At 34.5% G+C, this 24,538-nt stretch overlaps 1 protein-coding gene across 3 annotated transcripts in view; it reads left to right on the top strand.

Annotated features, from left to right (window-relative positions):
• RYR2 (ryanodine receptor 2) overlaps positions 1-24,538 on the top strand; it is a 378,658-nt gene that overhangs the window by 240,828 nt on the left and 113,292 nt on the right. For all 3 annotated transcript variants that reach the window (XM_066315680.1, XM_066315679.1, XM_066315678.1), the window contains exons 29-47: positions 2,908-3,116; positions 3,970-4,322; positions 4,554-4,668; positions 5,550-5,710; positions 6,338-6,497; positions 6,641-6,727; positions 7,454-7,680; positions 8,467-9,265; positions 9,779-9,979; positions 10,108-10,213; positions 12,589-12,732; positions 14,597-14,870; positions 17,555-17,669; positions 18,248-18,380; positions 19,533-19,636; positions 20,987-21,122; positions 21,797-21,983; positions 22,465-22,570; positions 23,752-23,872. In XM_066315680.1, the coding sequence (XP_066171777.1) occupies positions 2,908-3,116; positions 3,970-4,322; positions 4,554-4,668; positions 5,550-5,710; positions 6,338-6,497; positions 6,641-6,727; positions 7,454-7,680; positions 8,467-9,265; positions 9,779-9,979; positions 10,108-10,213; positions 12,589-12,732; positions 14,597-14,870; positions 17,555-17,669; positions 18,248-18,380; positions 19,533-19,636; positions 20,987-21,122; positions 21,797-21,983; positions 22,465-22,570; positions 23,752-23,872 (3,738 nt within the window). The remainder of the gene's footprint in view (positions 1-2,907; positions 3,117-3,969; positions 4,323-4,553; positions 4,669-5,549; positions 5,711-6,337; positions 6,498-6,640; positions 6,728-7,453; positions 7,681-8,466; positions 9,266-9,778; positions 9,980-10,107; positions 10,214-12,588; positions 12,733-14,596; positions 14,871-17,554; positions 17,670-18,247; positions 18,381-19,532; positions 19,637-20,986; positions 21,123-21,796; positions 21,984-22,464; positions 22,571-23,751; positions 23,873-24,538) is intronic.

Raw genomic sequence — 24,538 nt, 5'->3', positions numbered from 1 at the left:
AGAATTTCTAACACAGCCTCACAGTAAATCAGTTCTGTAGATTTAATTTACTTAAGACCAACAAAAAGGGGATATGGTGCTCTGCCAGCTGAGTAATACAGCTTGTGCTGCATGTTAGGTTGTACTACCAACAAGAGGAGCTTTTTGGAATTACTGCAGTTGAATTTATTTATGAGATATCATCTCGGTAGTAAAATTGATGAGCATAATTGCATCATATTATGCATTTGTAGCCAATAAATTTAACTGTAGATATGAACAGGTACACTTGTACACTCCAAAATTTTATTTTGTCAAGTTGTGATCTCTGTGAGCAGGAACTGTTTGTAGTGTTTGATAGATTAAATCAGGAGGTTCATGTTGTATTCTTGAAAATAGAGAACATTATGAAGAGTGTTGCTGTCCTGTGCTTTTGCTATGTATGACGGACAGTGCTAGGGGGTTGCTTTTCATGTGGTAATGTTTAAGTCTTTTTACTTGTTTTGCTATTTCATACAGCAAAATAAAATTTGCTCCATAGCCCAGTTATATATATGGAGATTTGGAACCACGTTAGGGGGAAATAATCTTTTTATGTAGCCTCTAGCATTGCAAGGATTACATGGGATCTGTGAATAATAATATCTAAAATGGCTGGATACCCATACAAAGATGGCTATTGAAATCCATTTTTATTCTGTAGAAAGAGCACACCCCCCATATGATGAGATGCTCTGTCTTTACCATGTGTAGAAGAGCCCTAAAACACTTAAATGACAACTAAATAATTGGTAAATCAATGCAGAATTTCACCAGAGACAGAAGTAGGGTTTTCATGGTTGGAACTGGGATTGGTGCTGATATTCCATTTATGCAGAGCCACAGTTACTGTACTGTTACAATTACATGCAGGAATCAGCTACATGTACAGTACCTTCTGTTATCAATGAGAACTGTGTTGGTGAGAGGGACTGTCATCTTGATTTCACATTGCCTCCATTGGCAAGGTTGACGAGATACACTACATTGAGTAAAAAAATCAATGACAGCTTTACCTGTGTAGGAGGTTTTCCCGTGTTTCTTTGTTTTCTTTCAGGGAATCTTGCAAATGCTTATTTTACATTTTATTGCATTTTATTTGTGTGTGTATTTAAAATACTTGCTTCACATCAAATCTGTCTGGTAGGTTTGGGTTTTTTTTTTTGAAACCACAGGAAAAATACATAGGTAGAAGAATTATCATTTTTGGATGATGAGATGAGAATTGTGAGGTTATTGAAAACAGTTTTGATTTTGACATTGCTTAGCAACTTTTGCAACATATTGGGGACTCCTTTAACTCAACAGGGAGCCTAGTTACTTCTCCCTACTAGAACTGCTAGGCTTTATCATGGCACATCTCTCTATATGTGATTGTGATTTTTCTTACTATAGCTAACCACATTAGTTACATGTTGTTTAATACAATTGTGTTCTGTTTAGTGCTGGAAAACACTTGCATTATTGTCCATCACTGAATTTGCACTAGCAGAATTGACACATATCATGTTGTCTGTTATAGTTGTGTTATCTGAGGAGTTGATGCCTTATGATTTAAGAGCCAAGCTGTAAAGATAAAAATCTGGACTTCAATTTAGGGCTAATAGTTTTATGTCATTAAATTTATCATATCTAATGCAAATGCACATGACAATCATATGTGCATTTGTACTATGTATTATTTGTATATGTAGTAAAATCTTCAAATAGTGTACTGAAGGCTGATCATTTATTTAGTGAACAGTAATTCCTGTAAATGGTGCTCTGGAGTTTGCTTTTTCTCTGAAGAAGAAACATCATGGCTAGATATTCTGCTCTTTTTTTATAATCTGGAAGCCTAAAGAAAAGCAAGGAACTACTTTGTATTTTGTCTTTATATTTTTCAATACCTCATATATTAACATGAATCAGAATCACTGAACAGAGCTTCATGTTTCTTGTTGATAAAAAAAGAAAACATTTTGTTAATAACTAGGTCAAATCAATCTACAAAGTAGTTTTTAGCTGTGGAAATTGAAAAGTGTGATGAAAATAAATAGAAGAAATAGAAGGTTTTCTTAGGTTTTTAGACTGTAAAGCTAAAATTGAGGGGAAAAAACCAAAACAAACAAACAAACAAACAAACAAAAAAAAAAAAAAAAAGAAGAATGTGCCTACACAACAGCCGTATGGGGAAAGTGCCCTTGCCCATTCTTGGGAATCAGGAAAAAAAAAAGTTTTTTAAAAGAAGTCGCCAATGTGCTAGTGAAACAGTAAGATGCATACAAATGTAAAGCTGATTCAAAAGGTAAGACAGAAAACACAATACCAAACCAAAATACCTGAAGTTTCATGAAGCTGTGGTGTCATATTATCAGTTCTCATTTTCCAGAGCCAGAGTTTTCTGAATTTTTAAGATTAATTAATTTTATTACCAAAAAAAAAAATCTATGACATGCACTTTGTATATATTTGTAGGGGTTTTTCCACTATTACAGCTGCATAGAGAAACACTGTCTTACTTTTAAGTAGGATTCTCTCAAAATACGATGAATAATGACATTTTAGAAGGAATACCAAAAAGTAGTAAGACTTAAATAAAATCGACAATACTCAGTTCAACAGAGAAATTAACCAAAAGCTGGATATCAGACTCTGTGGAGTAGCTTGAGTGTTGCCTAAAAATATCCATGAATATTAGAAGACTTTTTTTTTTTTTCAGAATGATGTTTAAGATAACATTACCTGGTGATAGGCAAGATGTGATCTGCTGTTGATGATTGCTTACCTTTATAATCTGTGCTTTTATGATTTTTTTTTCCACAAATGGTTTTTAATTCAGTTACAGAAGAGAACAGTTCACTGATGTTCTTTATGTACAACCCACGTGTTCTTTCATCTTGTTTTAAGGATTTCTACCTGTGTGCAGCCTGGGCCCATCTCAAGTGGGAAGAATGAACTTTGGAAAAGATGTCAGCACTCTAAAATATTTCACTATATGTGGCTTACAGGAAGGGTATGAACCCTTTGCTGTTAATACAAACAGAGACATCACCATTTGGCTGAGTAAAAGGCTTCCTCAGTTTCTACCAGTGCCACAAAACCATGAACACATTGAGGTTTGTGATCATAGAGAAATGTTTCTAGGGACTTGAATATGTTTGAGTTCCAAACAAGATTTTAATGTGGTATGTTGACCTACTTCTTGATGAACCTTAACACCTGTCACTAATTTCTTATATTCTGTAGAGTTGCAAAGAATGTAATTGTTTGATTGGTAGTTTTTCTTTCTGCAAAACCTGTGATGCGTCTTAACATGACATTCTGAGAGACAAATTATACAAGATTTCCTCATTAAAACTCCTTGTGCAGTGAGAGCTATGTAAGAAACTTCCAGAAACTTGGCATTTTTAAATAACACATACCAGGTGTTCTCATGCACACACCTTTTGATTTTTCCACAGCTGATTGGTTTTGATTGTAATAAATATTTATTAGCATTTTTGTCAACATTTATGTCCCAATCAGTTTTGCATCTTGATAGAACTGAATTCATGCCTTGTAAGTTTGCCATGAAATCCTCCTTAAATTATGTAATAAGTCTTTTTCAGGTGGTGTGTAGTATTTAAGAAACACTTTATGCTCTTTCATATGTACATGCATCGTTTTAATTCCTTGCCCTGTGTTATTCTAGACAGAGTTGGAATTACATTGCAAAGAGTTGTGGTGAGAAGCATAATTTTTTGTGACAGTTTTTTTTTTTTTTTAATTTAACAATGGAGCAACAAAAGCATCACCTCCTCATAGTATTTATTTCCCTTCAAAATGGCAGCACATGATTGCAATGAGTGTTGACACCATGCTGTTGCAAGTTTTGCAAGTTATGGATGCTTATTGTAGAAATAGAATTGAATATTTATGTGGCAGAAAAAGCATCAGCTTCAAAAAAACCAACATCTTTATGTTTCGTAGGTGATGAGAATTGATGGCACCATAGACAGCTGCCCCTGTCTCAAGGTCACACAGAAGTCCTTTGGCTCACAGAACAGTAAAACAGACGTCATGTTTTTTCGATTAAGCATGCCCATTGAATGTGCTGAGGTGTTCTCCAGATCAGCTGCAGGAGGGTTACCAGGCTCTGGTCTTTTTGCCCCAAAAAATGACTTGGAAGATTATGATGCTGATTCTGATTTTGAGGTTCTAATGAAAACTGCTCATGGTCATCTAGTTCCTGACCGGACAGAAAGAGAAAAAGATGCCACAAAACCAGAGTTGAATAACCATAAAGATTATGTTCAAGAAAAGCCCTCACGTCTTAAACAAAGGTTAGTAACTTGCTACCTTTTCTCACTCCTTTCCCTTCTGCTTCTAAAAGTAGAGCAAAATGCCACTCATGTCTGATACACCAGTCAAGTAACTTTTGAATTTACAGTTTAAGGTCAGAATTAATGTAAGTATTTTTATAAATTAGCTTATCTCTTTCTGTTTTCTGAATAGTTTGCATCTGTGTTTGAGTTTTTAGTAGAGATTTTAATTTTACTTTTTTTTTATTGCAGATTTATGCTCAGGAGGACAAAGCCAGATTATAGTACGAGTCATTCTGCACGGCTTACTGAGGATGTGCTAGCAGATGATAGGGATGACTATGATTATTTGATGCAAACTTCCACGGTATTGTAATATAGGATTGATGTTTTAGCTGTTTGGGGTTTTGTAGTTGTCTGGTTTCCGTTTTTTTTTTAAACACTTGTATGTTTTTTCTTTCTATAAGTGTTTCAGAAACAATTTAATTTTCAATTTAAATATCTGTGGTAGTTCTGAACTTCTGCTTAAGCTGAGACTGTTTTGTCCCTTTTATTTTGATTTCATTGTCAGACTATGAAAAACCGTTTCCAAATGAAAACCTATAAACTAGTTGAATGCATTTTTGAAACTACTGTTGAAAACGCCAGACATAAAAGAGGAAGATTAAGCAGTTTTAGAATAATGGAATAAATTGGAAGAGGTACATTAAACTAGTAGGTCAGTGTTCAGGACCATTTGAAAACATCTCTACTAATTCTTCAGAACATTTACTTCATGTAATTCCCAGTGGAAGTTTTGTGCAGATTTTGTAGATCTTTCTCTGACAAGATCAGTTCCATAAGCACTCCTCCCTCAGCGTTCAAAGGAAAACAAATACTCCTCTTCTGAATGTGTTCTCTTTCTAAAAGATATTAGATACTAGAAGCTGAATCATATGTAGTATAAAAATTACAGTTGCTGTAGAAATATAGTTTACAATGCTATTATGCAGAAGCCTTCAATACAAGCATATAAACTGCATATTTAATCTTGTCAATTTTTTGTTTTAAAATGCATATTTTGTTGGATTTATTTTGGTTTGTGTTTATAGTCTTTGTTGCTTTGCTTGTGAATTATACTTGAACAAGCCTATGCTAGTTTTGAAGAGATTACACGTTTTCAAATTTAGAGCAACGAATTAATTTTGAATCAAACTGTTACACTGGGGAACAAACAATAACATTTGACATTATTTTTTTTATTAACAGTACTATTATTCAGTGAGAATATTTCCTGGCCAAGAGCCTGCTAATGTCTGGGTGGGCTGGATTACATCAGACTTTCACCAGTATGACACAAGCTTTGACTTGGACAGAGTGCGTACCGTCACAGTTACACTGGGAGACGAAAAAGGGAAGGTTCATGAGAGGTTGGTTACAATTTGCTTAAAAAGACCTATATTTTATGCCCATAGAAGCAACTTGCAATTTATAAGATGTAAATCCAGTCCATTTAATGTAATTGGATTGATGTGGAAAAAATAATTAAAACAGCAGTAGTAGGAAAAAGTGTTAATTTAATTGTTACCCGCTCTTGCTCGTGTAGAAACAGTGGACTAATAATCTAGTCCAATTAATAGGCACTGAAAAGTAAAATAGTGCAGCTTTCTATATAGTTTGAAATTATGCTCCTGTAAATATTGACTTGTGAGGCCAAAATTAGTACAGGAGCTGGTCTCAGCACTTCAGTTTATTATGCATATGAGAAGCTTTTGTTATGTTGAACATCAAATGATTTAAAACCCTGGCTTGGAATGTCAGTTTCATCTTTGGTATTTTGCAAATGATTTGAACATTTTTCATACATTGTTATCTTCAGTTTTTATATTTTTTCAGTTATGATGTTCATGTTTCATTGAAATTTGGCAGTGGTTAGGATGTGATCCATTGTTTTTGGCCACAAGGCCCTGTATGTTTGCAGCCGTGCAAGGTTGCTCTTAGTTTGTTGCAGGAATTTTGCACACCATTCATAAATAAATTTATCTTTTGGCATTCAGTATAAAACGCAGCAACTGCTATATGGTGTGCGCAGGAGAGAGCCTGAGCCCTGGACAAGGACGTAACAATAATGGTCTGGAGATCGGTTGCTTGGTTGATGCTGCCAGTGGCCTCCTGACCTTCACAGCTAATGGCAAGGAACTAGGCACCTACTATCAAGTGAGTGTTTTTTGATGATGTCTTGCAGTGGGAAGGGGGAAAATTGAATCCTTAGCCTGCATCATTAGAGGCTTCAGTACAAGACTGTAAGAAAAAGTTAGCATCACTGTTATGGCAGTAATTTTCCCCTTTGTTTGATCTAGGTTGAACCAAGTACAAAGTTGTTTCCTGCTGTATTTGCTCAAGCTACAAGCCCCAATGTTTTCCAGTTTGAATTGGGAAGAATAAAGGTAAATAATACTTGGTTTTGTGCAGGTGTAGGACTAACATATCACGTAAAATAATTTTATTTTATTTTATTTTATTTTTATTTTATTTTTTGCTATTTATTTCCTGTGATGTATTCTTGGCATTTGGGACATTTTTATGACTCCAAGCGTTTGCACTGTTGTAAATTTTATTCTTAACTCTGTTTTAAGTACTTATTGAATTTAAAATACAGTACATTGACTAGGAAGAGCTGAAACTGATCAGACTTTTCTGAATCTTGTCTTTCGTGGTGAAACAAAATTACTTGGGTAGGTAAAGTAAATATCTTAATTTTATAAACAGAGCAAGGATGACTGGTGTATCTGAAGAATTTGGTTAGAGTTTTAAAATAATTTTTAAAGAACATTCATATAGAAAACAAGAAAACTGAGCTAATTTTTTCTACCTTACTTTGGATATTTGGATGTCCAAGAAATCAGAAGAGGTAAAAGAAAAATGGAGTCCAAGGAAGTAACCTCATGTGGCAGTCAAGTTTATTTCAAATTTGGCTGTTAAAAAACAAGTATAGAAAATGCTGTCTTGCTGCTGGTCTTCCAACAGTTCCTAACTGGTTTTAAATACCAGTGAAAATGCTGATTTTCTGCATTTGCTCTACTTTACTATATATTGAGTATATTTCTGGGAGAGAAATACTGTGTTTGGTTAAGATGAGGAAACTGATTGTCTCTTCCATTGGAATTTTCTAGAATGTAATGCCATTATCTGCTGGATTATTCAAAAGTGAACACAAAAACCCAGTCTCTCAATGTCCTCCACGCCTCCATGTCCAGTTTCTGACTCATGTGCTTTGGAGCAGAGTGCCAAACCACTTCTTGAAGGTGGATGTGTCTCGGATCAGTGAACGTCAAGGCTGGATGATACAGTGCCTGAATCCTTTGCAGTTCATGGCCCTTCATATTCCTGAGGAAAACAGGTTGATGTTTGTTTTGTACTGTATCAGAGTTATGCTGGGACTATGAACCTAGTCATGTACTGCGTCTATATAAGAAACACAAGATCTTCTCTGTATTTATAACACATGTAAATATAGACAGTGTGATTTGATTTAACTATTATTAAAAATTATCCAGATTTCCAGGGTTTTCAAATCTCGCTTCTTTTACTGTTTCCAGCCTCTCCCAGTTTCTCTCCAAACATGTTAATAGTGTATGCAGATTTGCAAAGAAAATGAAAGAAACTGTTTGTAAATTATTAAAAATAATCTGTAAAATAAGCAAAAAGCTGGTTTTATAGAGATTTTTCAAGATTTGTGGCCACTTTAATTATTCCATTGCTTTAATTTTCCTAAATTTAATTAAAACAATTGAAGAAATGTAACTCCATGATTTCCTTGTTACCAAAATGTCTGAGCATTTTGCCAGTGCATAAACTGAAAACCAAGTCACCAAAAACAACACTGCACCCTCTTTAAATGTACTTTGTAGTATGAAAAAATATTCTGTGTTAAATAAATAATTTGGATTTTTTACCCCCTGAAAATACTTAAGTAATGATTTTAGGAGTGACAGGAATAAATTTGAGATTAAACTTTGTTATTAGTCTTGATTATTACATTGACAGTGTTTCTGACATGAAAGCTGAAAAAACCCATCCCTGGAACTGATACTGTGCTAATGTTACCCATAGGGAGAAGTTCAAATCCTTTAAAAAAAAAATTTGCATGTGGGATTTACTATGTTGTTTTTTTTCTTCTCTGCAGAACAATTGATATTTTAGAGCTGACAGAGCAAGAAGAATTGCTGAAATTTCACTACCACACCCTCCGATTGTATTCAGCTGTTTGTGCTTTAGGCAATAACCGAGTGGCCCATGCTCTGTGTAGCCATGTGGATGAATCCCAGCTCCTCTATGCTATTGAGAATAAATACATGCCAGGATTATTGCGTGCAGGGTATTATGACTTGCTCATTGACATCCATCTCAACACCTATGCAACTGCCAGGCTGATGATGAATAATGAATTTATAGTTCCAATGACAGATGAAACCAAGAGTATTACTTTGTTTCCTGATGAAAACAAAAAACACGGCCTTCCCGGTATAGGACTTAGCACTTCATTAAGGCCAAGAATGCAGTTTTCCTCTCCGAGTTTTGTAAGCATTAGTGCTGAGTGCTTTCAGTTCAGTCCTGAATTCCCTCTGGAAATTTTGAAGGCCAAAACCATAGAGATGCTGACTGAAGCTGTCCAAGAGGGAAGCCTCCATGTCAGAGATCCAGTTGGAGGTTCTACAGAATTTTTGTTTGTCCCTCTCATCAAGCTCTTTTATACCCTCCTAATTATGGGAATCTTCCACAATGAAGATCTGAAACACATCTTGCAGTTGATTGAGCCACGGGTTTTCAAGGAAGCAATGAGCCAGGAAGATGAAATTGATTTCTCAGAGAAGGAGTTCAGTTCAGATGAGCTCAAATCAGAAGGAGAGGAAGAAACCAGAGGGGACCAAATGCCAAAGGAAGGACTTCTTCAGATGAAACTTCCAGAACCTGTTAAATTACAGGTAAAAATACTGTTTTGATAATGATTGTTCTTGCTTTCTTCATGTGGTAATTTATCTTTCAAGGAATAAAGTATTTTGAAATTAATTTTTTTAGTTACATAGAGAGGTAATTTCCTTAGAGAAAACTAGAAGATTTAGTATCTTTCTGATGATATAAACTTGCTTACCATAGATCAAGCAACTGTGGTTTCGTTAAAAAGAATTACTTGCTCAATGCTATTGATGGTGGATTCCTCATTTTTATAGATCCAAACAGAAAAGAAATTCCCTAGAAGAAAGGGGTAAATCCATTGTCTTGTAGCTTTATTTATGGCCGAGGCACATTAATCCTCTTGCAGATGCCAGATATTCCTGATATAAGATTGCTTTATGTGTAGTTAATAACAGCATTAAATGATGCAGACACTTTATTTGATAGTGTCTATTGCTGTAGGAAATCCATCCTTACTTGTGTAATATGCAGAAGATATTTCTTAGCTGGCCAACTCATGTCTTAAAATACTGTTTTCTCAGATGTGTCACCTACTCCAGTACCTGTGTGACTGCCAAGTACGGCACAGAATAGAAGCTATTGTAGCATTTTCCGATGACTTTGTGGCTAAGCTTCAGGAGAATCAACGCTTCCGGTACAATGAAGTGATGCAGGCCTTGAACATGTCTGCTGCCCTGACAGCTAGAAAAACAAAAGAATTCAGATCCCCTCCTCAAGAGCAGGTACATCTTACAATGGGCAGTTTTCTTGTTGCACTCTCTTTGCTTTTTATGTTGCAGAGTTCTGTTTGATTTGAAAGTTTTTCCTTTTGGAGATCAGTGTAATTTGTCTTTTCTTTGTATTCTCTAAGATTAACATGCTGCTGAACTTTAAAGATGATAAAAATGATTGTCCTTGCCCTGAAGAAATTCGGGATCAACTCTTGGATTTCCATGAAGACCTAATGACACACTGTGGTTAGTCTTGTTACTGAACATTTTTACTTTTTAAATTATATTAGCTTTAGAAGCAATTTTGTAAGCAATTGTATGTAAGAAATGTCAACTGAATAGTCTGTAAGTTACACTGTACAAATTATAAATATTATCAAATAAAGATAATTAGCTCGTAGTCAAAACCAAAGAAATATTCTTATCCTTATCTGGCTAAACTAGAAGGGAATGCTGTATGTTTTGCATCATAAGCATCTATTTTGCAGGCTGACAAACTAAGTTCCTTCTTTCTCTCCTTATGGGACAAGCAGTCCAGGTATCAATGGGTTATTGTTGGATGCATTCCAGCTTTTCAGTGTTCTTCTTGTGTTTGGTAGCAGGAAGTGCAGATGAAACAAAGAATTTAGATAAACATTGGAAAGGAAAGCAAGCTTTATATTTCGATTCTTTCTATTTTTCTTTAGTTTTTTTCCATTATTCTTCTCTGTTCCAATTAGTTAACACAGTTCTTTTTGTTACCTTTTTCTTGTGGAGGTAAATAAGAATTTTTATTATCTACAAGTAGGAAATGAATTTTGTGGGTCAGAGGGTGCATTATCATAGAGCAGAACTAATTAGTGTATATATTGCAATATAGGTAAAACTGTTACATGTCCTAAGTCTAATGTTTGCTTGCTTAGTCAGCCACCACTTAGGGGTTCACATTTTGTGGAATGGTTGAGAAACAATGTGTTGAAAGTTTTCAAGTCAAAAAAGCACAACTAGAGCTCAGGGAGTAGAGTAATTGTGGGAAAAGAGATATTTAATTTGAGTAATTTCAGACCATCTCTGTGTTCCAAGTGATAAGACATTTCAGTGTCTTTAGTCTTAATTAGTTTGGTTGAGAAGACCGCCATCCAAATAATTTTGTAATATGATTTAGTGTGTAACAGGAATTTACTGATGATCATTACTTAGTGTAGCATCGATTACACTGTTACAACAAAGTATAACAAAAAAATCTTTTGGTAGAAATGGAATTGCATCTAATGCAAAAAACCCAGACAACTGGAACCAGATGCAAGAAATTGAGAAGAATGATGTTATGTCATGAAGAAACATTCTACAAAATTCAAGACTGCTAAAGAACTCTCCACAAACCCCTTAACTTCAGAACTTATTTTGGAAGCTAAAAAATCTAGAAAATGTTTGAATGACATTTTTACTTAGTGTGAGTAATAGGTACAGGTCAAGATTTTGAATTCCTCTGCAATGTATGCATGAATCAAAATTGATAGCTTTAAAAATAAGAGAAATGAGCTGATGGGAACCCCATGAAGTTCAGCGTTGGGAAGTATAAAGTTACGCACTTGGGAAGGAAAAAGTCCTGCAGCAAGGACAGGTTAGGGACAAAATTAGAAAATATCTTTGCACAAAAGCTGAGGTCTTCAGTACAAGAGAGACATGGCCATACTGGAGTGAGGCCAGGGAGGAGTCATAACATAATTTAACAAAGATAGTTGAATTCTTGGACCATCTTTTGTACAAGGAGAGAATGAGAGGACTGGGGTTCTTTAACTTGAAGAGGAAGCCCAAAGGGGTTGGTATCAATGTATATAACTACCTGTTGGGCAGAGGGAGTTTAAAAGGCTAAGACAGACTTTCCTCAGAGATGTCTAGCGACACAAATTGAAAATCAGGAAATTCTACTTTGTTACTGTAGGGTGGATGGAGATCAAGAATTGGTTGCTCAGAGAGGTTGTGAAGACTCTTTGCCTTAGGAGATACTCAAAATCTCACCGGACATGGTCCTGGGCAACTTGCCCTAGTTGTACTTGTTTTGAGCTGGAAGCTGGACTCTAAAAGCTCATTCCAAACACAGCTGTTCTGTGAATCCTCACATTAATTGTTACATTTTTATAACTTCGTATAGTAATTTCATGAAAGAGCACTGTATTGTGAGGGTGGCTACTTTCTTCTGATTGATCATCACAAAGTATATTTGTTATAACACTCGAAGTTGTACTTCTTTTGGATGTTTTACCTAAAAATCTCTACTACTATCACTTCAACCACACTGTATCTCTAGGGACTATATCTACACTTTTGAGCTACGTATGTCCAAAACACAGGCATTAGTGTTAGTGGGGAAAAACACATGCTGGGGTAAATATATTTATTGTATGTTTGATGCATAGCATCACACAATTGATATGATAAATTGCTAAGGTCTATCTGCGCTTTCCTGCTTGGCACATATGCCTGTTTTATATTTGTTCCATATGCTGGTTTAGCATGTCCCATATAAAACTCTCAGAGCAGAACAACAGTTCAGTTTCATTATATTTGTACACACAAGGTGTCTGTAGCTTGCTTAGTTTTATTCTTTCACTACTTTGTGTGGTTTATTTTAATTTCAGGAATTGAACTAGATGAAGATGGAACCTTGGATGGCAACAGTGATTCAACCATTAGGGGTCGCCTCCTATACCTTATGGAAAAAGTTACATATCTGAAGAAGAAACAAGCTGAGAAGGCAGTTGATGAGGATGATAAGACATCCTGTAAGCAAAATTAAATCAGTTTATTGCAACTTAATTACAAAAGGGAAAAGAAGCAGACCAGGAATTCCTTCACACATTTTCAGCCAAAACAAGGTGTATTTTTAGTGAAATATCTGTGCACCTTAAAGTTTGCAGCTTAACTCAGAACAAGCACAGATGGATTTATTAGGCAGATTTGTTTCCCAGTGGGATGTAGAAGAAAATTTCTTCTAATGACACTTTTGCCCCATATCCTTTGTTGGTTCATAAATTTTCCGGATTGTATCTTGCTTTTAATAGAATTAGTGCAGACGTAGCTATTGCAGCCAGGTTCTGCTTTATGAGAACTTCCTCAGCTGCAGCAGCTTCAAATCAGTATATGCATGAAGATTACCATATGAAATAGTCTGCAATTAGACTGTAATTAGCAGAAGCCTCCTCAACCAACTAAAATTCAAGATTTGCTAACTGCTGACTTGTCATTTTTTCTGATACTTTCTGTCTTTTCATCTTGATAAGAATCACTAGTTCTGCAGTTGGTGCCGGCTGACTATTTAAATTTTATTTATCTTTTTGTCAGTGTTGCTTTTATTTTTATCTTTTTTTCCGCTTTTTTTGGTGGTACACGGTGGTTTCAAATGTCCTTATTTTTTATGTGATAATTAGAGGCTAGGCCCATGCACAATCTGGTGATGAATCTTATCTCTTCCTTTTTTTCCTTGTAGTAAGCATAAAAGCTTTATGAAATCTGATTCTCTCTTTCTCATATTAGTAGAAAGACTATTATATTAAAGAAACAGGCCCACAGGTAGGTGAAATGCAGTACTGCTGTTATCCAAACAGGAGCAAAGTGATTGCCTACTCCTGGGACTCTTCATTAAAAATACCCAAACCAGAACAAACCAACCCATCCAAAAAGCTTAGCATTGTGTCGCTTCTTATTAATTATTACAGTCATCCTTAAATATCAGCCCAGACACGTTTCATCTTTTTCCTTATTTTAAAAGTGGTTTTATTCTTAAAAAATGCTGTACTCTGTGTCAATAGCAACACCTATAGTACAAGGCCTGGACAGTAACAATGAAATACATTACTATGACTATTTTTTACCCTTTCCCCATATTAGCACAAATTCTCTTCTTTGTTAAACATTATATTTTCTGTAAACGCCTTTTTCTTCAGTATCTTTCTGTTAGTGCTTTTCTTTTTGTTTGTTACTTTGAGTTAACTTAGAATTACCTTAACTGCAATTACGTAGCTTGTCTATATCAACATATCTTTCCCAAACATACATATATCCCAACTTACAAAGATTATTAGTGACATTACCAGATACAGGTTTCTTGCTTCATTACAGAATGGGAATATGCAAATGATTTGCCATTTATTTAATATTAGTGTCTTTATTTCTTTTGAAAGGCCTTTGGCAAAATAATGAATTAAATAATTTCGTTGTGTACATTATAAAACTTTGAGTAGATACAGACCTTAGACATGTAAATACATAATATGTCATTTACCTATGCTACCAGTATAATTTTTCAGCCCTACTTCTTAATAGGCCAAAAGAGCTTTCAGAGCTATATTCATAGAAAAAGACTAAAAACAATATACAGAAATAAATCTGATGACTTTAGGAGCATCCTGTATGTCTTCATAATTTTTTTTGTTTCATTTTAATTTTTAGTACAGGTATTTGTTTTTAAGATATTTCTGCTTCTGGTTTTATTTTTCTTTGATAGAATGCTGAAGAAACACCAAGAAAAAGATACTTCTTAGGAATTGAATTCATTCTAATTCATGTTGCATAGCAGGTTCTGAGGGACTAGCAGCAGGGAGATGAGGAATTAATGGTAATTCTGTGATTCATTTGTTTTCTTCACAGCTACTCTCCAGCAGTTAATTTCGGACACCATGGTGCGTTGGGCCCAGGAGTCAGTGATAGAGGACCCAGAGTTAGTGAGGGCCATGTTTGTGTTGCTGCATCGCCAATATGATGGTATTGGTGGCCTTGTTCGGGCCCTGCCAAAGACCTACACCATAAATAGCGTGTCTGTGGAAGACACCATCAATCTGCTGGCGTCCCTTGGCCAAATCCGTTCCTTGCTTAGTGTCAGAATGGGGAAGGAAGAGGAGAAGCTTATGATTCGTGGATTGGGGTAAATAACTGGAGTGTAACTTCTCTTTATTTACAGATTTTATTTTTTTTTTTGGTTATTTGCTGTGTGGTTATGGCTAGGGCTGTACATGAAGTTTGAATCTGAATATGGGTGTAAATGCAGCCACTGCTCTTAGTTATGTAGTATCCTCAGTAGTAGGGTAAAGCCTTTGCAGCATTATATGTATCATGTGATGGCAGAAGCAGTTGACATCTGTAAGACTTCTGAAAAAAGTTGAAAATATGTATGTAATATTTTATGATATCAGAACCAATCTTATTACTATATTTTAAATAGTATGGCAGTGAAGAATCCTGTCAAGAATACTATCCATTTTTCATGAATGCACTGACTATTGGCTCTTGACACATATGATTTTCTGCAACAGTCAGCCAATGGAGTTGTGCCTCCATATCTGTACATATGCCATCCTTTTTATTGTACTAAATGTAGATGGTATGTTTGAGCTAGGACACTGTTATTCTGTTAATAACACACTGTTATTCTTCTTAGTTATATGATTAATAATAGTGAAGCATATGGTTATAAAGAGGTCAATTGGAGGAAATAATAAAGCAAACATGATCGTCTCGAGTAGGAAAGAGATTGGTTGGTTTTATTCTCTCATGTTTCTCAAGGACATGTCTTTTGATAGCAAGCATCAGCTGTGATCTATTGAAAATCTCCAGTCAGCAAGAGCAATGAGAACCAAAGACAGCTTCATATAAAGGATATCAGGAATGCAAGCAGAAAAAAAACTTTCTCTGTACAGAATATTTTTTTTAATGCTTATTGAAAACCTCAAATATTCAAATAATGTCTATACATAATTTTGTATTGTCATTACAAACAATGCCTACTTAGGTTACCAGCAGGTCTGCTCAATGTTTCATGATTGTTGAAGTCTTTGGCGTACTCATGGTAAGGCTTTGGCAAAAGGCAGGTCTGGCATCTGTCAAGAGACACGAAGTACTGGCATTTCTAAATCTACCTTTTTATACAAATTGAAAATGTTTCATTTCACTCCAATTTATGAAGTCTAAAATGAGTGAGTGGTTACTAGTTTTGGTATTCATGTCATGTTCTGTGTTTTGTTCTTATGCATTTTTTCCTCAACATTTTCTACTGTGCATTAAGAACCAAGATTTTCTGAATCTATTTAATGTTAACAGTGTTTTTGATGATACATTAAAGTCTAGTGTAAGTTAATCCAGTGTTCTCACTACCTCTTCCTAACACCTTTATTGGTAGTCTCTTATGAAGTCTTGCTTAGCTTGTAAGTTACCCAGCTGTGCTATTTGTACATTTTGTAGGCTAACCTGAGCTCCAGCACCTATTTGGAAATGCCCTTTTTTTTTTTTTTTTTTTTTTTTTCTTTTTTTTTTTCTTCTGTGAGTGATATCCCTTTCTTTCAGCTGAGAAATGGAAGTGTTACTTATTGCTGCTTTAAAACTCAGTTTCCTGAGAAATGCTGTTAAGATGTTTTTCCATAAGCGTGACATTTTATAATTCAGTTCACAGTTAAACAGAACCCTGAAAGTGGATGTAATTTGTGAAGTAGGGCAATGCTCCTGGCCAGTCCTTGAGGTGACATTTTGACTTTCTGTACTGCTTTCTGTAAAAAAAATGCTGCTGCAGATAAAGAGGAGTTTAGAATGTCTTGGGAGATTGATACCATTGAGGTCTTCCAAGCCTGAAACATTTGTGCAGAAAGGAGATGAAACAGCTTTTTCAGGTATCATCACTGATACAAAGTTCAGTTTTAGGTTTTGGGAAAAAAAGTTACTGGGAGTCAAAAATTCAGTGTCAAAAAGTCTTCTTCATGTCTCATCTTTTAAAGGGGTAAATTTTCCTTGACTGAATGAAGGAATTTTAGGTCAGGAAGAAGAAAAAAAGACTGTTTAAAATGTACAGTGAAATTTGAACAGTTGCCAGCAGTATTTTCTCTAGTGACCTGCTAATCCTTTTCTCCCATGACCTAATTGCTTTCACAGTTATTTATGGGTTGTATTTGATTTCAAGACTAATTATAGTTTTTAGAAATTTAATTACTCTTTAAACTAGACATTTTAATTGGATATACCATGTCAAATAAAATATTGACATTATGAACTTAAAGTCTGATTTTAAATATGAAAATCTGTTCTGATGAAACCTGTAGAAGAGAAGAGTTCTGCTGAACAATTACTCATTAATAATATTTATGCAGCTTCTAGTTTTGACATTTAGAAGTTATCTGCATACCTCTTTCCCCTAGGATTTTTTTATTGCTTTTGATGCCAGATAGCAAATTCTCAGCATTTTAATAATCTAAAAATGATTTTGTGTAAAAAATATTGCATAATTGAATTTAAAATTTAAAATACTGTGGCAGTTTTGATGATAGTCTTGTCAGAATATAGTTTTAGATCTGAATGGTATTTCTAATGAAAATTAAAGTCTTCTACTGCAACATAATTGAGGTGTAATTAGTGCACTAACTATATTATAGGAAAACAAAGGTCGTGTTCATCCACAATGTGCATAGAAAAATAGACAGGAGACATTGAAACTCAATGGGAAAAGTCGCTGAGGTAATTTTTTACTTCAGGAGGTGGTGAAGAATTGCACAGTAAACCAGCTTTGCAAATAACATAACAGGTGAACTACCGGTCCATAACATTTTTTATTTTGTTTTCCTATAGAGACATCATGAATAATAAAGTATTTTACCAACATCCAAATCTCATGAGAGCTTTAGGCATGCATGAAACTGTCATGGAGGTGATGGTGAATGTGCTTGGTGGAGGAGAATCCAAGGTAAAGCAATTTGCTGTTAGAAGGCAGTGAGTTTAGGATAGAGCTGTTCAAAGCTTTTTCCTGTTAGGCACTGAGCTTTCATTGGAAGCACTGGGATCATAACCTCTTACTAATCTCCATTAATGTAATAGTTGACAATTTTTTTACAAGAATCTGTCCTTCCATTCCAGAGGAAGGTATTATTAGCACTGTAATTTTAGATGCTTTAAAGAAAAAACTGTAGCATTTTCTATGTTTTAAAGGGGAAATCCTTTTTATTAACTAATTAAAAAACAATTCAGCATTACTCTGTGAAACAGAGCATACACCTTCTTTCATGTTAGAATCTAGAATCTGTGGGTGATCCCAGCTTTAGTTTTTAAAGCTTATACATTGACCTTTGAAGCTTGAGGTGTTAATAATTAACTGAGAAAGTCCTGTTAATTCCAGTGAGAAACCTAAGCAGTTAATTTCCCTGAGGGGCAATGAGTACAACACCTACATAATAGTATGTTAAAAGGCTTTAAATAAATGATCCTTTGCATGTTTTATGTCTGTATTAGAGTTTGAATTGAAGTCTATTTTGATTTATTTCTTAGGAAATCACTTTCCCAAAGATGGTGGCAAACTGTTGTCGTTTTCTATGTTATTTTTGCCGCATCAGCAGGCAGAATCAAAAAGCTATGTTTGATCATCTTAGCTATTTATTGGAAAACAGCAGTGTTGGCCTTGGTAGGTATTAAAATAAAATTTAAAACTTCCTGATGATTTTTATATGAAACCACCTGTATTTTTTTGCATCCCTCTGTTTACTCACTATATATTGAAGTTTCTCCTATTTCTGGTGCAAAATATCTTCATTAACAGTATTGCTAACTTTAAACAACTCCCCTGACAGCAGCATTAAGTTGAGCTAATTTAGTACACTTTGTTGCATATACCTCAACAGTCAGAGTGACTCAGTGGTTAGTTGCTAATTTTTAGGAACAGAATATATTCCTGTTTTTACGAAGAGAATCATTGATGACTTTTGCCAGTGTTTCATAAAGTTACCTCTAACTGCTCAAGCTTGCACCCCTACACTTTGTTCTGTGTATGGGTCAGTACACACCTGTGGCAGTGGGAGAAACACAGAACTTATTTGCTTGATTAGATGGATGATTAGATGCCCAAAAATGAACCTTGAAACTTTTTTAACATGTTGGCTTTCCTTTTCTCGCTGGAAATATTGTAGAGGAAATACATTTATCCTTATTTAATTTAGTACTTGAAATTTACAAAATATAATTATTTAGGAATCATCATAAATCATTTTTTAAATGATCACAAATGTATTAATGTAAAGGCATAGAACAGAAGTGTAAACTCAAAGTCTTTTTGAAGCGGATGAGCCCAAATCAATTACCTTTTTAGTGTCAATATGAAAACTTTAGATTTTTGTAATGCTATATTTACCACCATTTTTAAGAGAAATACGCAACTTAAAATCTTATATTTTAAGAAATAAAGATATTTTCTATTTCGATGGATCTGGTTGCATGTCTGTGTATTAGACATAAAATCATTACCACATTTTCCTCAAAACAGAGTTGAGTCAGTTGGGAAAATGAGAATGAGGTCTTTAAACAAAGTATACGATGAGAAGAGGAATGTGTAAGACAAGCTGTTCTTAGCTTGACCATTCATATTGTGCTATAATTTCATATCAGTGTCAAATTTCATGCAAGTGCTTGATGATTATGAACTGAGACTTATAAATGATGTATTTATAATCATGTGCTAACAAATGACAAAATGTTGCATCTTATTAAAAAAAATAATGTGTTTTCTATGAATTTGTTGGGGTCTATTAAACTGGTGTTAAACTAAATGTTGTTTTAACAGCCTCTCCTTCTATGCGAGGGTCAACTCCTTTAGATGTTGCCGCAGCATCTGTAATGGATAACAATGAACTTGCTCTGGCCTTAAGGGAGCCTGATCTGGAGAAGGTTGGTAGCTTCTTCATCAAGCATTTTTTCCCCTGTGGAGAAGATGCCAGTTTCTTGGAGTAAGCAAATCTAAGATTATATGGGAGTTTCTGGTACTTTTCAGGGGAAGACTGAGAATCTGGTTGGTTGTTCTTTCTGCTGGTGGTCTGAGGAGTAGAACTGAGATTGCAGTGATTACACACATAGTTGTAGCCAAAAGGAATTGCTTCAAGGGCCGCACTTAATTTTGCAGTAGTGGAGTCTATATCCAACAAAAATTCGTTGCTAGAATCTTTCTCTGTTTTTCTTTTGAATGGTGGCATGCAGGGGTGACATAAGACAATAGAGATTCCTAGGAGCTTTGTGACAGCTTGTTACAATACATGACAAATTTTCATAGAGAGATCTGTCTCTACCTGTCATATTTTCCCCTAAAATTTAAACCTGTTTCAGAAAAGTTGAAGAAATTTTGATTAATTACACTAAAGAATAAAACACTCAAGAGAACCTGTGACAATTGTGTAGTATGTGTAAATTTCTGCTGCAAGGAGGAATAGAATAATAGTTACTCTGTCAGTAGTGGATAAAAAAAGCAGGTTAAATAATTCACGGTAGTTATTTAAAACTCTTTCATTAGAAAAGACAGAGGAACTGCAATATCTAATTTCTTTTTGAAGGCCTCAAATTCTGGAGAAGATATAATCTTCATAGGGAAACACCTGTCAGGAGTAATAAAAGTGCAGATGTTTCTTTCTTGGAATAGAAATGTGTATTTAAAAGGACGTTTTCAGTCTTACCATTCTTATAAATGCTCAGCCAGAAGAAGCTGTCCAAACTGGCTAAAGGCTGTTCAGTTCAGAAAGGAAAAGGCCAACTGAAAACTACTACCGAGCCTGTAGTCCTGAATTAGAAGGAGTATTAATGCTGTGTTTTCAAAAAAAAAAAAGGAAGAAAAAAGGCAACTGAATACGAGCAGTCAAAACAAAAGAGTAGACCTTTTATTCTTTATAAAAGTAAATATGTTTTTTTGATTATGGATGGTGTGTGGTTGGGGAATATTGCAAAATTGACTAATTTGTAGTGCTCAGAGTTGAAAGAGAAATAACAGATAGCAAAGTATAATTTTAGAGAGAGAAATAATGGAATTTGGATAAGTAGGTCTTGCAGTTCATGGCAGGAGTAGGAGAAGACTGGAAAAGTGAACTAAGAAAGAGTGTGCTCATCTAATTTGCCCAAAGCATGATATAGTTTTGCCAGGAATAAGAGATTGGGGATACCATATCCTGACAATGTATGAGGGTGCTTCCCTTTGAAGCTGCACTTCTCTTCTTTTTCAGAATTAATGTCTTTTTCATCTTATTTTGCTTTTAGGTGGTTCGCTACTTGGCTGGATGTGGGTTGCAGAGTTGTCCTTTGTTGATTTGTAAAGGCTACCCAGACATTGGATGGAATCCAGTTGAAGGAGAACGATACTTGGATTTTCTTCGTTTTGCTGTTTTTTGCAATGGTAGAGTAGAAGCCTAAACATTTTATAACTTCCTCCAATACCCAAAAAAGTTTGCAGTTTTAAATAGTAATACAAGCCAACTTGGTAAGTGACTGTGAATTAAAAGAACCTGCAGAAAATTAGAATTATTCAAGACACACATTAACTTACATGACTTGTGAAATGGACATCTAGGGTCCTGTAAACCTGTGCCCTATTTTTTTGATCCAGCTTTTATTTTTGTAGTGCACACATCTCCTTTGGAACTAGAGCACAAAGTCCTAAATATTTTTGTGATAAATTCATGGTAGATACATAGCCAAACCCCTATCTTTTTATGAAGATTTATGTAGTCCAGTTTTACTGCTCAAGCAATTATATTGGTCCCATCATAAACCCTTGCTCCTGACTGAATCTTTACTAAAATTCAGTAGTTTCAGTGATGCTTTAAACATCCTTTACTACATAGTTAACTCCTTGGCTTTAATTAATTTTGAATTAAAACATGTTTTTTTGGTTTTTTTTCATTGTGGTAATACAGGAGTATATGTGTTTATACAACTCTGTTGTGATATTTAAACTATTGTATAGTAAAAAGTATCTATGCATTCTGCTCTTTTGTGTACTCTTTCTGATTTTATTTCAGAACTCTTTTTGATATAATCTTGTACGTTGATATTTGTTCTGTGTGGTAGGAGAGAGTGTGGAGGAGAATGCTAATGTTGTAGTCAGACTGCTTATTCGCCGACCTGAATGTTTTGGTCCTGCTCTAAGAGGAGAAGGAGGTAATGGGTTGCTTGCTGCCATGGAGGAGGCAATACAAATATCAGAAGATCGAACAAGAGATGGACCTTCCCCAAGTAATGGATCTAGTAAAACCCTGTAGGTGCAGTAGAATTACTTACATTGACATAATTTTTTTTTTTTTTTTTTTGTAATCTTAGATGTGAAATGACTTCTTTGTTTAAACACATGAATTATCAGTTCATTTTTGCTTGGATTCTGTGTCGGAGATCTATCTTTTGCTAAACAGTGCTTCCTCTGCACTATTAATTTAAGTAACTCTCTCTCTAAACATTAAGGCATCTCTAGAATTCTGGTTGTTGTTCTTCATTCCATTAAGAGCCAGTCCACTGATGCAAGATGAGACAGATAAATGATACCAGTGGTTGCAATGGAGATGTTACTGCAGTCCTTTAGGGGCAAAATACATTCTGTCTTAGTCTGATCTAAGTCCATTTGTTAACAGATGCCACTCGCTGTAAGCTGTTATACTTAGGAGCAGATTTTCTTTATTTATTACTGTTGTTAAAAACTTTTTTAAAAAAATCTTTTATTTGGTCTAACATCTAACTAATTACAGTGAAATAGAAGAACAAGAAGATGACACTATTCACATGGGAAATGCAATCATGACCTTTTATGCTGCCTTGATTGATCTCTTAGGACGTTGTGCCCCCGAAATGCATGTAAGTTTTACATCTTCATACACTGGAAGGTAAAGGCATAGTTGTTTTACTGATCCTTGGTTTGCTGTTCATTTTTTTTTCAGTATCATGTTATCAGGTAGTAAAGCGGTGGTATGGATACGTAGTATTTAGTGGACATAATGCATTGTTCAGCTGATTGGCAAGTGAACAAAGAGACTCAGAAGCTGTTTTTTTAAAAATAATTATTCCCTTGCTTTTGTTTGTTTTGGCTTTGGTTATTTTGTTTGACTGTCCATTGTAACAATAAAATTCCTGAAATATCTCTTTGCTGGGATGGTGTAGAGTTATGTATTTTTTATAAACTAAGGTTTTATTCTTCATATTCTGGTTTTAAACAGACTCTTACAGTTATGTATGAAAGTGTGGATGTTAGAACATTCTTTTAAAATGTAGGGATAAACATTATACTTTGACATACACATCAATATACCAAAATCTAGTTACACTGACAAACCTTCTCAAAGGAAAGATGTCACTATTTCAGGCATTAGATACAAAGGATTAGAAACACTATAAAAACTTTGCCTCTTTTTTTGTAAGAGATTGAAGCTATTTGAATATATTTGTTGTTTATGATTCAATAAATATTATGATTCTTCAGAAATTTAGTTATACAGAGTTTCTCATTTCATCCTGAAATGTGCCCTAATTAATACACATTATATAGATCAGTATAAGATTTGTGCAGGAATTGATAGCTTAAGAGAGGAGAGGTACATGTAGTTCATAAGGTCAGTGTATGAATACCTGCTTCATTTGAATAAAAATAAGTGTCTTGTTTTCTCCCTGTCTTGCTGCCTTTTTTCAAAAATAAACAACGGAGATACTTGAAAACACCTTATTTGACTAGGGCAAACCCCCTGATTTTCAGTCTGAAAATCTGCTTTTATTTTCCTCCTTGCCCACCATATGCTGCTACATTTTATGACTTTGTTCACCAGCTTTACTGAATTTCTTTTCTGAAAATGAACTTAGTTTTATTTAATAAGCAAACATGTAGATTTTTAGACTTTGCACATTTGCATCCAAACTATAGCAAATCGATGAAGATTGCATGAAATTTACATTATTAATTATAATGCAATTTTGGGAGTAGTTATTCTTTTGTATAAAAGATAAAAAGAAGTTATTGCTAAACTTTTTATTTGTCTTTTTATTAGCTAATCCATGCTGGTAAAGGGGAAGCCATTAGAATCAGATCAATTCTACGGTCTTTGATTCCACTTGAGGATTTGGTGGGAGTAATCAGTATTGCTTTCCACATGCCAACCATAGCAAAAGGTAAGATTTTTCTACATTTTTTTCTCCCATCCTATTCTTATGCTTTGTAATTTATTAACATATTGACACTTATATTTCTTCAAGTGTTTAAAAATATTATAGAAATTCTACTATTTATTATGTGGATTAAAAGACATATGTATCTTATACATGTTTCAAATATCTTTCTGCATGCTGCAGTCAACAATTCTGTTGACTGATATAAATCCTAAATACCCTAAATTACTGCTATAAATCCTGTTAAATTAAATTATTAAAATTTATTACAACTTTAAAAAGAAATTTTAAAGTGCATGCTTTCTAGTTTTAGAATTATTTTAAAATACTGCAGTCTCGTTCCTCAATAACATAATCCTTAGCTCTTGCTATTCTAACCCTATCAATTGTTTCTAGCAGATCTTACTAACACACCAGAGTTGTTCTTCAGCAACTGTGGTGAAGAGATAGGTGTGACATACATAGGCAAATGCATTTCTTTGTTTTTCCTGCCTATATAAAATTGACTGCAATTGTGGGAACTATGTTAGCACCTATGTAAAAGGGAAAAGGGTTACTTCTACTTTTTTGTGTGTCTGGAGAGAAAACATTATAAATGAAGCCTGGATTGTTTAGACACTCACAGCAAAAGATTTTCCAATAGGTTACAGGAGAAGACATAAAAAGATT

The sequence above is a fragment of the Sylvia atricapilla genome, chromosome 3, assembly GCF_009819655.1.
Source record: "Sylvia atricapilla isolate bSylAtr1 chromosome 3, bSylAtr1.pri, whole genome shotgun sequence".
Lineage (NCBI taxonomy): Eukaryota > Metazoa > Chordata > Aves > Passeriformes > Sylviidae > Sylvia > Sylvia atricapilla.
This window is presented reverse-complemented; position numbering and strand designations above follow the sequence as displayed.